We start from the raw sequence: 15,950 nt of genomic DNA on the forward strand, positions 1-15,950 counted from the left end.
GGTACCCTACACTTTCTACTCATCCGGAAGACCTCGATTACGGATTCAGTGTCCCCTGTCCAAGTGTCGCGTTCGAGCAAAACGCTAGCACAACCGGTTTCAAAGTCTAATTGCAGGAGTTGGAAGTCGCATGAGAAACTTCCTGTAAACCGAGTGTTTGATCGAATATCGCAAATATTAGTATCAGTGCTTGCTAAGCATTTGTAAAGTAAAGTTAGGCAGCTATTTCGCCGAGAAAAATAATTTAAGGAGAAACACATTTCTCCCGAGTTTCACTTTTCAAAATTAATCTTCCGTTGTCAGTGCCGCGTTAATTTATTCCAAACTAATTTCTATTCTAAATTAACTGTAAACTAATCTCGAAATCGATTTTTCTTCAATGTCGGTCCTAACTTAATTTCGAAATTAACAAATTAACATTAATTAATCGAGAATCAAGAAGATCGTGATAAGAGATTTTCAAAGTTTGATATCCTTTTACGGAAACAAGTTTTCCGTTTCAAGAACGAGTTTGTTGCACGTTTGACGAGTCGTGGAAAATTTTTCGACAATTTCAATTGTTGAAGTATGTCCAAACCTCGGGACAACCTCGTAATTCTTGACCAAGATCAGAGAAACCGCCTTTGAATCCGCGTTAATTAAATTTTCACAAGACACGATCACCGGGTCTCGGTCTCTACATTCTCCAGACCATAAATCGGATCACGTAGCTTGTTATACCGCTCAGCTTCGCCGGTTTCATGGTTAATTCCACGCCTTTTGTCTAATTATTAATCATGCTAGACACCAGTCAGGAACACGTGTAATCTCTGACACGACTCAAAGGCTGTGTCTATTCTACGCTTAGCAATCTAAGTTTTGCATGTAGCTGTTAAACGTCTTTTTTTTCATCGAGCTACTTTGATCACAGCCACGTGTCTTATATCTTCGTACTAGAGGTACCTTGGGAGTTTTTATCGAGCCAGGAATATGGCACATCTTTCGTAACTTAATTTTTCATCGTACGTTCGTCCCTTCGGTGCCGTTTGTCAGACACTTGGATACTTCAGTTATATAGTTGTGATACAATTCTTTTTAGACTGGAGATTTACGTAGAATCGTGTCAAGTTTAGAATAAAAAGTGTAAAATTATGGTTTTGTGATATGGTTAACGAAAGAGTATTCGTTTCGATATTTTGCAACTGCAAGTAATTGTATTTTGTTTCTTTAATGTTGATTTATTTTATCTGTCAACTTCAGACTTGAGAAGTTTCAACAGTATGAAAATCTTCGTTGCAATAACCGTGACGTAACATAATTTTCTTTTATACTGTGCTTCGCGCTAACTGTTCACGCTGACTGAATTTGAACGGGACATGTTCGTTTTAAGTAAAAGGCTAGTAACAGATTTCTCGAGTTTTTATGTAATAGAATTGTTCTGTCCCGGGACACGACACACTTATGTCACGATTATGTATCCCTGGAATTTCCGATTCTGACACTTGTTCAGGTTTCGACAGGCTTCGCGCTTTCTACGGATGCCGTTTCTGTCTACAGTTTCGTATTCTTCCCTTTATGCGTTGTTCCATTAAAATTGTATTATTATTTATTTATTTATTTATTCTTAGTCCATGCCTTTCGGCTTTGGACGACTTTCGGTTTACATCCCTTATAATGCCCTTACATTACATATATTTCTCTTACTCTAGCACTTCTATCATTATTTACTGTTTATACCTATCTATTGCATCTTGCTTGCTCTATCTCTATGTACTAACTTATATCTAACGCTTATAACTGAGTGCTCGTTCCTTCTTTGGCTTTTGCTTCCTTGCTGTGCTCCCTCCCTGTCGTTCCTCTCCCTCTTCTGCTACTCTTCTCTTCTCTATTATCGCTTTCAGTTCTGCCAGTCCTTCTCCAATCTCATTTAGTACTTCTATCATGTTCCTTGCTCCTCCTGTTATCTCACATTCCTCTACTATGTGTGATTAAAATTGCAGAAAACGCGAATAGAAATATTCCTGCGATATGAGTAGAAAAATTCCTGATAATTAATCTGCAAATTTTATTTTATTTTATCGATCTCTATTAATAGAAAAGTATCTCCAATTACCAAATTCTAGAACAAAATTGTAGGGAATTTTCCGGAATATAAAACTCAAGAAGAATATTGCACCGAAGGAAATCGTTCTTCGCCTCTCTCTCGTTTCCTTATCCTTATCTCATTACACGTGTCTATTGGCATAAGTTTCACGGAGAAGTCTATAAATCTAGGAAACTTCCAACGTCGAGAGCAATGGCCTCGACTTTTAAATATTTACCTGGTTTCTCAATTAACAGAGAGTAAACATAGCGCTAAAGACGAGAATAGTTGGCAACATTTATAGGCAAAATCCATTTCCAAATACGTAACCGTTAGAGCACCGTGCACGTTTTTAAATCTTCCTTTATGCTGGCCCGTGTCGCGTGAAATCGGCTGAAAAATCGATTAAGCGTTGGTAAATGTGGCTACGTGATCTTTTTATGGAATTTTCGAACAGCTTTCTCTTTTTATTACAATCCTTATTTACATTTAAATTTATCGCTATTTATTTGTACCGGAACTATCGTTGATACTTTATCGATCAACTACGAATTTACGAAAATTTTTAATGAAATAACATCGTTCGCTACTACCATGGTGACTATCCAAATTTTGTTGTTCAGTTTTGTCATAATTTTTTCATTTTTGTTTTTTTAAGTATTAGGTTGTCCTAGAAGTTTCTTTCGTTTTATATGGTAATAATAGACGCACAATGTTTTTTGTTTTATATTAGTTTATCGAATTATGCACGAACATAATACTAGAAATATAACGAAATGGATCATACCTAATTCGTTAAAATAATATAAAACAGAAATTGTTGTTCATCTATTATCACCTTATGAAACGAAAGAAACTTTTCGGACAACCTAATGTATACTAGTCGAGGCAATTGAAACGCAGCTAATTAAAAACTGCTACAGGAAGAAGATAAACTTTGTCTCGTCTATGAAAATAAAATAGATACAAAACAGCGTGACGAACCTCTGTTTCTCCAATTTTACTAACAATTTATTTACACTGCCATGCTGAACGCACTCGATGCATCGCGAGACTGATAACCGTGAGATTTCGATTCTTCGAAAGGCCAATGCTGACTATATTTACGATCGTGTGCGCGAAACAGCATACGTACGTCGATGAAAAATTTGGGACGAGGTCGCTAGCCTACGATAACCTAATTTCTTCGATTCCTTATCGTTATCATTATCGTCGTTTTCACCTTAATTAGCGAGACACCGCTAAAGAATTTTTCACCAGAGTGGATCGCATGTAATTTGAATATAGGAACTTCTTTGTTCCTAGTGAAAATAAAAATGGTCTTTTGAAGATTTTCTGGCAATTTTCTTATTCTTTGAGGATACATTTATTTAGAAATCTCCTTTGATTTATTTTATTATTAATGGTTAATCTGGAATAATATAGTTTGAAAAAATTCGAAATATCGATAGAATTACAGATACAATATTTTAGCAATGTTTCTTTTCGATTGAACATATTGATTATTGTAATTACAATAGTACGTAAAATTTGCAAATCCACCCTGGTGATTGATTAAAAATTTTATTTAAATTTGTTACCAAGATGTACATAGAAGCTGTGATTATTATTATTATAAGTATAATTGGAAATTTACATTTACATTTAGTAAACGTATTTTATTCTTTTGTTTCGCTAATAATGGCTCGATTGTTCGATTTAGAGAATTCGGCAGACGTGTACGAGAAAATTTCGTATGCAGTTTCAATTTCACGCAAATTGTTTATCCGGTCCTGCATCTTGTTAGCGATTTTAAGAGTTGCACGAGTTTCCATGTAAATTCGTTTCATAATCCTGGTTTATTTACAAAGATGTTAGCTTATCTTCAAACCGATAGAATTCGCTTTTCTCTAAAATAATTCCAAGCTCCAAAGTACGAACTCCTCGTAGTTTTATTGTTTCTACGTATCACCGTGAACTTTAGCTATTTTAAATTTCCGAAACAATCAAACCACACGAGAACTACGCACGGAATTAAAGAGACGAGAATTAACGAGAAAAATTCCATTCGAGTCGTTTGACTCTCGGTTCAACAGACATAACGTTACAACTTTCATTGATCTTCGTATTTAACCTACGTATCTATTCATAGAATCCACCTAACTTGAATCAGTTTCGTGAATTATAGTAAATATGCGCGAACCCGATTGTAGTCCGCGTTTCTCCAAATCCATTCAAAGAACAATTGAAAATAGAATTTCGTTTTGCATAATCGATGCAAATCCTCGTTCCTGGCGAGGAGAGTAGCTACGACTTTCACATAATCAGCTACCGCTTTGTATGCTGATGAGACGCTTCCTGAGTCTGAAGAAACTTCTTCATTTCCGGTGCAACACGCCTTACGAGGCTTCAGGGCTCGCCGGTTTTTATTTCATATGGAAATGATAGACTGGAACGCGAAGAGAGATAATTTCTTTAGATACTTTACATATCAGAATAATATACAGATAAATTAGATTTGACTAACTGTCTTCTATTGAAAAAATAGAGTAAAAGATACGTAGAATTAAGAATTAGACGTAGAATTCTACGACAGATTAAAATTGTATTAGAATTTTTACTTTGCTTTACATCTTTTTTAACATAATTAAAATAGCTTCGCATAGCTGTATATTTATTCTTTATGATTTTTATTATACTTGAGATAGATATTGAATTTTAATGAATCAACTATGAACAATATAATAAAATTGTACAGCGTCACACAGGATCGTCAGAATCGTTTGCGAGTAATAATAAACATAAACTGAACTGACAATAAAAACAGATAATATTATTTAATACCATATATACGAAAAATATAGAAATACTATCTGATCGATTAGCCGAATAAAACGTCATTTCGATAATAATGCCCAGTTTTACGAGGCCTTAGAATCGTCCCTGAACCCACACGTTCTGATTCAGAGTCGCGAAATGGTTTCGAACTCCTTATTTGGTTCGCTACACTGGCCACTGCCTGTTTGTTTTGAGAAAACACGGCTAGATACGATTGAAAAAAGTTTAAATCAATCATGATCGATTTCGCCGGGCCTGTGTTAAAATTTATGGCGTTCAGTTCGGATCATAATAAACAATTTGCTGTTCGAGTGTTTTAACTGATCAATTTAATTTCAGGTTCGTGATTGATACGTTTCACGTAGATAGGTAAATGGTTTATAAAAATAATAATTAGCGATGCGAGGAAGTTGATAATTTCTATGAAGAATTTTCGAGAGATTATATTATCTCTTCAATTTTGTGGTTACGTATATATTTTCAGGGTCACGGTTGGATATGAGTTAATTGTGAACACGTTAATTAACGTTAAACAAGGAACTTTCCATTCATTAACAATTTCTTTACGAGCTCGGCAAACGATTAAAAACCTTCTAAAATCGCGTGCCGGTGCTAAGTATCCTGCACGAACAGTATTGCTAATTGTGCCGCCGAAAAACTGTCTAGAAGGTTAATTGTTCCAGCCGGATAACAAACAGAGAATTTACGTTTCTCGAGAAAATAAACTATCTTAAGAATTTCAGCGAATAAAACAAACGATAAATAATTTTAGCGAAGAAACATGACTCGGTACAAAATCATAAAAATCGATCTATCCGATTCTCTGTTGTTCTAATAGTTTTCTTCAGGTTTGCAGTTAAGGACCATGGTCTAACATTAGAATTAGAACATTATAATAAAATGTAATGATCTCCTGCTAAGAACTTCAGTTTAGAATAAAATTAAAAATTCCATTCTCTGATTATACAGGGTGGTTGGTAACTGGCGGTACAAGCGGAAAGGGGGTGATTCTACGCGAAAAAAGAAGTCGAAAATATAGAATAAAAGTTTTCCGTTTGGGGCTTTGTTTTCGAGAAAATCGACTTTGAATTTTCGCTCGGTACGCGTCCGGTGCGTTATAACGGATCTCACTGTAGATCGTTGTGGAAAAATTAAAAAAAAATTTTTTTACCACCACCAGTACCACCAGTTACCAATCACCCTGTATAACACAGAAAAATAATTAATTCGGTGAAGACACCGTCGTCATTCTAAAAATCTCTGAAAACCTTCACATTTAGCAAATAGACTTGAACCTACTCTCGGTTAACACAGGTCTGGTTCGTCGCCATAAATCTTTACAAATCTCGTATTTTCTCTATTTTCTAATTATTGTAAACTAATTACTAATAATTCGATATAATCGTTACAGGCTCTGTTAAGCATCAACACATGGGGCATCGACATCTTCCGGCTAGGCGATCTGAGCAACAATAGGCCATTGACCTGCATCACGTACACGATCTTCAAAAGCCGTGATTTGTTCAAGGCAATGTGCATACTGCCCCAGACGTTCCTCAACTACATGACGACCCTCGAGGATCACTACGTCAAGGAGAATCCTTTCCATAATAGTCTGCACGCGGCTGATGTGACCCAGTCCACCCACATTCTGCTCAGCACGCCCGCACTCGAGGTTAATATATATATATATTCATTCATCGTTCTATCCAATTTCACAATTCTAAACGTGTGCCAGAGAACAACGCAATAGCCTTTCTTCCTTTGGGAAACGATTCTATACGTGTAATTCAAGATCCTTTCTCTAGTGAGAATAATTGTCTTTATATCTGTATGGTCTTTTAGAAGAAGAATTTTACAGTTGGATAATTACACGTTTAAATTGATATCTTCTCGTGATGTGTTTGATTATATCGTTATATAGTATGCCAACGTGTTTGGGATTCGCGTTAATTAATATTCTCTAAGCTTGGATTGATATCCAATTAACGCGCAGCAATACTGGTCAGCTAATTGAAGCTGTTTGTCTAATTGCAGTCCGTTTTCACACCATTGGAAATCGCAGCTGCCCTGTTTGCCGCAGCCATTCACGACGTAGACCATCCTGGACTGACCAACCAGTTCCTGGTTAATATCGGTAAGTGTGTTTTTCATGGAAGCTCACAGAATTATTTCTCTGGTGTAGAATCGAGCTCTCCAGTTTATTAATCTTCAATGAATCGCTCCTCGATACTCTTTGAATGTAATGTGTAACATTAATCTTGACAAAGTAGCATCTTAGCAAATGTTAACCTTAATTTTCTCCTTTTTAGGCTCCGAGCTCGCTCTCATGTACAATGACGAATCCGTTCTGGAAAACCATCATCTGGCAGTGGCGTTCAAATTGCTCCAGAACGAGTGCTGTGACATACTCCGCAACTTGACGAAGAAGCAACGCCGGATCTTCAGAAAGATGACCATTGATATAGTTTTGTCCACGGATATGTCCAAACACATGACTTTGCTAGCAGAATTGAAGACCACGGTGGAAACGAAAATAGTTGCTGGCTCTGGCGTTCTCGTATTGAAAACGTACAGTGATCGAATAATGGTTATAGCAAACGCAGTACACTGCTCTGATCTGTCAAATCCCACGAAACCATTATTCTTATATCGACAATGGGTCCAACGGTTGATGGAGGAGTTATTCCGTCAGGGAGATCGGGAACGCGAAAGGAAAATGGTGATTAGCCCAATGTGCGACAGATACAATCCCACCGTGGAGAAGTCGCAGGTCGGCTTCATAGACTACATTGTCCATCCTCTTTGGGAAACTTGGGCAGAATTGGTTTATCCCGGTGCTCGGGATATTCTGGATAACCTAGAGGAGAATCGAGACTGGTATCATTCCATGATCCCTCCGTCACCACCGTCCAACGATCAACAGAAGAACGAACAACAGTCCGATAATATACACTTCCAGGTAAGCATCGTTTCAAAGCTCTTTGCCAAATTTTTAAAAGAAGAATTCTCAAGTTGTTCGATTCTTTAGTTTCTTTGGATAGTCTGTGCTCTCTTGATATATAGATAGACTCTGTACTCTCTTGGTAGAAAGACTAGACTCTGTAGACTTGTTGATCATGGTTTTTAAATTTTCTTGGGATTTTTAATTTATGCAGCTAACAAAACCTCATGAAACTTATCCAATCAACTTATTGATTCTTCAGGTGACACTGGAAGAGGACTATACCATTGACACGGAGGAGACCGCTGGAATGTGACTGAGATTCGCGGGTATTTGCAAGAAGCTCCACGAGAAGGTGCAGCAGACCTGGTGGCGCGTGCGTCAGTAATCATTAGCTCGCTGCCACTGACTAAATGTCTATGTGTCTATCTATATTCCTTTTTGGCCAAGCTCCACTCCCCGGAACAGTGGAAGAAACCTTGTCTCAACAGGAGAGACAGGACAAAGAGAAAAGGAAAGAGTGAGAGAAAGAAAAACGATTAACTGGAAAAGGAACGTCTAGTCGCCGCTAGTTCAGACCTCGACAAATAAACACGGGGTCTTTCTTGACGTGTCAGAAGAGAACAAAGATCAGCCAGGAAAGAAATTTGGAAGATGGAGGACAACCCACATTGACGCAATCGTTTTGCTCAGACGCTGACGCGTCTCAGCTATGGGCAACGGTCCTAAATCGCTTCGTCTCGACTAGTTCGAGACGCGACGACAGCGTCCACGATGGACCATCCTCGATAGAAAGATAGAGAGGAGCATCGTCGTCGTTACCATTGTCGCTTTTCTCCCTTCCCATAGTCGTCGTTCGATCGGCCCCAGATTGGCGCGTCTCTGGCTCGAATATGGAGGGCACGAATCTCTTCACCAAGTACCTGTACATTACCCAGGTGAACCGATCACGGTAAAGACTATCACCGTGTCTTTATTAGGTTCCCTTTATTATCGTAATATATAGAACGAGAACGTGAAAAACGACGCGACTCGAGAAAACGCAAGAATATCTCATCTCGCCTCAGTGGTAGGATCCTATCTTGACATATCAATTACACGGTACAAACGGCTCAGGTCGCGATATTCCAACGATCCGGAGGATCTTCTACGCAGCCAGCTGATCCTCGATTGAAGTTATTGAAGAAATTGAATGTCTATGTTGGACCGTTTATTCCGATTTCGGCCAAATTGGCTATGTGGCTGCGGTAGAGACCAGATTGGATAATTTTACAAAAGAATTAAAGTTGGATGGTTAAAAAGTTTGAAAAAGAGAAGGTATAGCGATCAACAGAGAGGGTCAGGGGCATACACACGTACCTACACAGAAGACACGCGATCGTTTTTAACCAAAGAGTATTGTTAGTCACTTCGTCGTTTCAGAAACGAACTCTTTTTCTTCATTCAGGATAAATAAGAAAAAATGAATTATAAATCGTGAACAAACAGCGAGACATCATCGCGCGTTCTAGCTTGTAGCGATGGTAGATTACTTAGGGGACTCAGCGAGGTGGAGAATTAAATTAGTTAGAACTTTGCAACTCGATGTGTTTACGAAACCGAGACTAAGAATAAAAAAAAAAAAAAGAAAAAGAGAAAAGGTATTAAAAAAAATAATAATAATAAATGGAGATAAAATGAAATAACGAAGTACTCTCTCGCTTGGATGTCTGTGAATCGCTCAAACTCAAGGATCCATGCTCGATCTCAAGTCGATGGCGTCTCGATGGTCGAGCGTCGATCCTCTTCGCTCTCTTTCTCGAAGCATCGCAATCTTTCATCGAAATTCAACTGGTATATGTACACAGACATATATATATATATATAAAAGTATATATACATATATTTTTTTGTAAAAAAAACCTTTTTGGGGCTTGTGTTTTCTACGATGCATTTATTTTCTCCTTTTTGATATATGCCTAACTGAATAAAGAAAAAAAATTTATCGTGTCAATAAAACGACGAGGAAATCAACCGTGATAATGTTTTCACGTATTCGACTTTCTGACGAGAAAAAAGCGGCCGCACGGGCAAAGAAAAATGGCCGACACGCGTCAATTGCTCGAGAAAGAAGCGAATACTTGTATCTGTGTCCGTAGGCAGTGAATCTAGTGAGTGTTTTTGGTGCTGTGCACCAAGCTTAGATCATTAAGAGTAATTTACGTAAGGCTACGAGTACACGACTAGATATTAAGCTGAGGAATTAATGTATAAACGAAAAGAGTGGAAACAAAAAAAAAAACGTAAATGTTCTTTAGGACGTAAGCGAACCAAGTAACTAATGATAATTAAATATTTAACAACGAGAAGAAGACGATGAGAATTAATCGAAATAAAAAAAAAAAAAAAAAAAAGAATTGACATGACGCTGTTCCATTTTGGGATCCCTCCGACAATGTTCCGCTCGAAAGACGATAAACAGATTTTGGACACGACGAAGATCGTGAGATTCGAGTGAGAACGACCGATCGAACGACGGGAAAAAATAATTACAAAATACCTACGCGTATAATTTTTTGCCGATTTCCGATTTTCTCCGTTTGCCTTGTGGTGACCTTGATATGTAACATATAGATTTAATTCCATGGTTTTCTCTAGAATTGTTGTACATATTTTTTCCTTTCTTTTTTCATGGGTTCTGCGACGAACCAAAGATAACATTGCCCTATAGTAAGCTCCCTCTCGTGACTAATGACGAATGTTTTTGTAACGTGGAATACAAGCGACAACCGCGTTCACGATGATATTTTCTTCATCGAATGAATATGTGTGCTTGTTATTGTGTATTTAACGATTTTACCGACCCACAATGGTGATGACGATGACTATTATTGTATCATGCGGCATGGTCACGATGATGAAACGTTGAATGATCGCGAGAGATAAAATAGGGGTAGCAAAAATGAATTAGAAAGGAAAAAAAAGATGGCAAAAAAATTTATGAAATAAGAACTAAATACTATGTGTTTGATTGCTGGACAGTTAAATGAACATGTATTTATCGGTGTAATCCTCGTATAAGATATATGTGTAATAAAACATATTTATTGTCGGAATTTGTTGTTTGCCTTTTTTATTATCCTCCACATTTTTATTTTCTTTGATTTATTTTATTTTAAAGAATCTTTTGGGAAGCAAAAGGTTTGAGATATTCGTTGCATAACTTTTTTAACACTGCATCGGCAATATCTCTACTTATCCGTGAAAATACATATACTGATAAATTACTATAGAACACGTACCTATTAGTATGTAAATTAGGGTAAGGTATAAATAAAACCATCAGCCTGTCGCTTAATTATTTGTAAATATATTATTAAGTAACATCTATAATATAGTAATGAAAAACCATTTACATTAATAAGTACCGTCGTAATAGTTCATGTATGTGAGTGTCAATGTGTCAATGTATAATTTCTGCATCTTCCATTCATCGATCCAATAGGCGACACGCCATTGGTCGCGCAAAGAGTCACATGGCTTTCACCATAAAGCGGGACATTTCGAAACTCGAAATTCGAAAGGTCGTAAAATTCTCATTTTCGAGAATACAGAGCGCATAAAACGATCTATACGTCATCTCATTTCATTCTCTTTTTTATTACACGTTTCGGAAAGTTCAGTTGAGGGTGAAATCCACCCTTTTCCACGCCTAACCTCTAACATCATGGTTCGAGATAAAGCTGATATCTCTATTTCTTTTTCATTTTTTTCGCATTTTTTCTTTTTTTTTTTTCGTTCGGTAAAAAAATGTATCAGGCGTCCTTTACACGTGGCTATCCTTAACCTAGCGTGGTTAATACGGGTATATCGAGATGGTTGCCGTCTCGATCGAGATCTCGAAACTCAAATTCCCCCTATTCAAATTGATTTCCATGAATTTTAGGTTCTCCTTCGCCTCTTCGAAGAGTTTCGTCGATTTGTCTTTTCTTTCTCTTTTTATGTGTTTTAGTCGTTCGAAGATTGGATTTAGAATTATTTCTCAAAAGTCGCAATTAACTTTAAACTTGTTTGTAAAGATCGTCGAAGTAAAAATGAAGGCGTAATTTGCTATACATGATAGATTTAAAGGAAATTTGTTTTGAAATTCATTTGAATTCATTTTAAATTCATTTGACTAGAGGAGTATTTGTAATGACTGGGTGTAGTCACTGCAGCGACTACAGTTGTCACCACACTATACTATATAATAACCATAGGAGTCACAATAATTACTATAGTACAGTGCAGATTACATGTAGTGACTATAGGCAGTGGTTTATAGTCACAAGCTACTATTTACCTCTTATATCGAATGTGCTGTGATTTGAATGAATTTCGAATTTTCTCGACCGAGAGTTGCTGAGGGTTTCTTCTCCGATTCATTCAATTTACAAAATTGAAATTACCATGTAAATTACTAAGACTAGAGACGGTAGTAGTCGTTGTGTTTCGTTCTACAGGCAGTAACGTGTGTGCGCGACGAGGGTAGGGAACGAATCGCTTCAATTTAGTGCATTTTCCTTATTTTGTTTTTTTAATTAACTTTTACGCTTTGGTGATAGGGGAAGATTTTTTTAACTCTAAAAAAAGAAATTCATTTTTTGGCAGTAGCTAGTAATATTTGGTGATAAGGGAAGATTTCTTTTAACTCTAAAAAAAGAAATTCATTTTTTGGCAGTAGCTAGTAATATTATCGAATCTCTTCGTTATCGAAGAAATTTAACAAAGTTTCATCGACACTTGAAGAAATATGAATTTCTTTTGTTGCATGGTGCATCGTGAACATTTTAACGTGCGCAATTAAACGTTTGGTTATTTTGCACGAAATATGTTTCGTGAATTTTATGAAATAAAGTATGGGAGATGTTAAAATTTGTTAATCAAGGGATATTATTTCCTTAAGTTTAAATATTTAGAATCGACGATATCTTTCCTTTTTTAAATTGTTCAATCTTTGATCCTATCACCTTGAAAATTGTCCGGATCGTGTTCGTTCGCTTTCGAAATCGCGTTTCCCACTACGCACCTCCGCGAGTACCTGTCTTTCGAATCTTCGTTACGATATAAACATTATTTTACATCATCGAAGGAACGCGGGTACATTCCCATAGTATTCGCCTCGGAACAGAAGCATTATTTCATCGAACGTGCCTCTCTCTGTCACCTAGAAACCATTTCTCATACTCGATGCAATTTTAAATACGTCGAGAAATATGATATCTAAACGATATTCACAAAAGATTGAATTATTTCTATCTAGTTAAAAATTGGATATGAATTATCGAAGTAAGAAACTAAATTTTCTGGAGACTTGCTTTAAATTGTTTCGAGAACGTTATTAAACAATAATTTTTGTATTACAAAGTGCGGACTCTAATTAGAATTGTTTAATTAATTCGCCTTGAGATTTTTACGTACGAAACGATGTTTCGTTAAAATTTATTTCGGTTTAAAGCAAGCTCACAATGACTACGAAAAAATTTCATTTCTTAATAGTCACTATAGTCAACTTCACATTCGACAGAAAAGATCATCCACTGCCAGCTTTCACTCGATAAAAAAAAAAAAAAAAGAAAAGAAAAGCGACGACAGATTGAGAAAAGTTCGTTCTTCGATGAAACACGAGGAGGCCCAACGAGTCAGCACTCGTAGGCTATTTTTTCAATAACTTCACAACAATAAAAACATAGTATATATATAATATATTCTTCCATATTTATATTTATATTTTTATATTTATATTTATAATATAATTTATATTTAAATATTTTTTTTCTTGTATATAACTATTTAACCCTCGATATAAATACCCTGAAATCTACACTCTCTCATTCTATATAAAACCGAATTCTTCACAAATCCATCCAATTGTTCCTTTTTCTCTCTCCGTCACCACATTTTCCTTCGTTTCATATTTTTCTTGCGGAAAAACGTTCTTTTTCCCTTTCCTAATTTCTTCAATGTTGCCACTTCTCATTTTTATTTTCCGTTCCTTCTACGTGAAAAATCGTTAAACCTACTATTTACAGGAAAACTCATCCCTTTCTTTTCATCGTTTTCCCTTTTTCTTTCTCGCGAAGAAATAAAAGACTGGAACTGTGTTTCTCTGACGACTGGGAGGATAAAAAATGGCGGAACAAGCCGCGTTTTGATTTTTTTTTCTAGCTAGAAATATGGGATGATGCTTGACCTATCGGTTCGCCGAGCTTTTAATCGATTTTCAGAGTTTCGAGTGCCTTATACGCAGTGACAGCGATCCGGCATTGTTTGCTGTAATTATTGAGACATTTCGATGCTTCTGTGTCTAAATATTATGATATATGTGGAAACCTAAAATGTGTAAGCCTCCAATTTTATTCGGAATTGTAGAAGAAGATATAACTTTATTCAGTTCCGGATTTTATTTAAAATCGTATAAAAGATTTATTAATAATTATAAGATTAGTAATTTATCAATAATTAAAGCTTGTTATTCTTGTCGTCTACCATCTTGAAATTGACTAGAGTAGTTAAACAAAAGTAAAATGATTCATATAGAACAAAGTTTCAAGTTATTATAAATTATATTAAATTCGTAACTATACGAAGCTTATTTTATTCAAGATATACTATACGAATCCTTAAGTTCGTAAATATAGTCTAGGTAAGCCTTAGGTTATGTCTAAGACTAATTAAAATTAAGTTCGAGTAAAATGAAGCTTGAATCAGAGATTAGAACTAAGCTAACAAATTAGGTATATTCTACGGTTCGATTAATAATAGTAATTAACACAGGTAATCATAAATTAATTTTTAATTGCATACATAAGATCAGTTGAACTTTGGTTCAAGAATTTCCCAATAATAAACTTAATTTCATTTAAATCGACCAAAACTAATCGGTTCTAAAAAGATAAGTAAACCACAACAAATTTTTCAAACACAGTTAAACGGCACTATATCACAAAACCCGATCGTCAAATGTATCACAAAATTTTATAGACCTTTCATGCGCTCTTAGATACTATAAAGACGAATTTATAAAAACTTTCACAGTTCTTAATAGAACCATACAATCCTTATGATAATTATATATATTATATATATATATATATTAATTAATATTATATAACACAGTATACAGTGAATTAGACATAACAAAGACATCAAAAAGCATCGAGATGCCTCGATTAGTATAAAACCTGTACGCCTAGACACTGGCAACCCGCTCTACTCGCTTGTTTCCATTCATTCGGAGGAAGTCCTCCCTTTCTTTCTCTTTTCTTCTATCTACCTAATAGTTTACAAGTTTATAGCCAACATCGAATTGTCCTCGAGTATTTATATATTTATATATATATGTATACATAACGTATGTATAATATTTATAATATTTATATCCCGTATTTATATCTGTATTTATAGTATGTATATCCAACTATCCAAGTATGTATAGGGAATCGACTAAATTTACGCGATCATAGTACTGCCCCTTATCTCTTTCCTTCGTTCGCATAGTTATTGGCAGGCCCTTATTTAAAATAGCTCCAGGTGAAAAATATCTGTACTTTGTCGAGATTTTGGATCTTTGCGTATTAGATTTGTTTCATTCCAATCTTTTTAAAGTTGCTTCAGTATCGGTGTCGTTCCGTTTGTTTCGTCTACTTGGTTTCATAGGTTAGGAAGTTGATGAGATAATTGATTATCTAACGCTACCTAGCAGCTTCTCCGAGTTCCTTGTTCGAATTCTCTCGATTTATCGATATGTCGTGGTTCTCTTAATAATCCCTTGTCCGTGACCGAGTCAATCCTTTTATTGCTCTGGAGTTTACGTTTTTTTTTTTTTTTTTTAATTATCGAGTATTTTCTTTGTGATCTTTGGATTTAATATTTGTGATTTTAATATTTGAACGTTTTGCAAGTTATTAATTTTTTCTAAGGATTGAACATTTTCAGGTCTTCGTTTCATAATTTTTCATAGTTTTTTTATTTTTTCCAATATTTTCCAATATTTGAGTGTCTTCGTTCTTCCCATATGACAAATTATACATGTAAAGGACGAGGAAAAATTTTCTTTCGTTGTTTCTCTTTATAACTCATAAACATCGTTGATTCGATAAAAAGTAT

General features: G+C 35.6%; 1 protein-coding gene across 13 annotated transcripts in view; it reads left to right on the top strand.

Annotated features, from left to right (window-relative positions):
- Nucleotides 1-10,918, top strand: part of LOC117242443 (cAMP-specific 3',5'-cyclic phosphodiesterase-like) — a 350,276-nt gene extending 339,358 nt beyond the window's left edge. For all 13 annotated transcript variants that reach the window (XM_033509124.1, XM_033509125.1, XM_033509121.1 and 10 more), the window contains 4 exons: nucleotides 6,291-6,554; nucleotides 6,917-7,016; nucleotides 7,192-7,841; nucleotides 8,086-10,918. In XM_033509124.1, the coding sequence (XP_033365015.1) occupies nucleotides 6,291-6,554; nucleotides 6,917-7,016; nucleotides 7,192-7,841; nucleotides 8,086-8,139 (1,068 nt within the window). In that variant the 3' untranslated portion in view covers nucleotides 8,140-10,918. The remainder of the gene's footprint in view (nucleotides 1-6,290; nucleotides 6,555-6,916; nucleotides 7,017-7,191; nucleotides 7,842-8,085) is intronic.
- The last annotated feature ends 5,032 nt before the right edge of the window (nucleotides 10,919-15,950 follow it).

This window comes from Bombus vosnesenskii, unplaced genomic scaffold (assembly GCF_011952255.1).
Source record: "Bombus vosnesenskii isolate JDL3184/JDL3185 unplaced genomic scaffold, Bvos_JDL3184-5_v1.1 scf7180000016274, whole genome shotgun sequence".
Classification (NCBI taxonomy): domain Eukaryota; kingdom Metazoa; phylum Arthropoda; class Insecta; order Hymenoptera; family Apidae; genus Bombus; species Bombus vosnesenskii.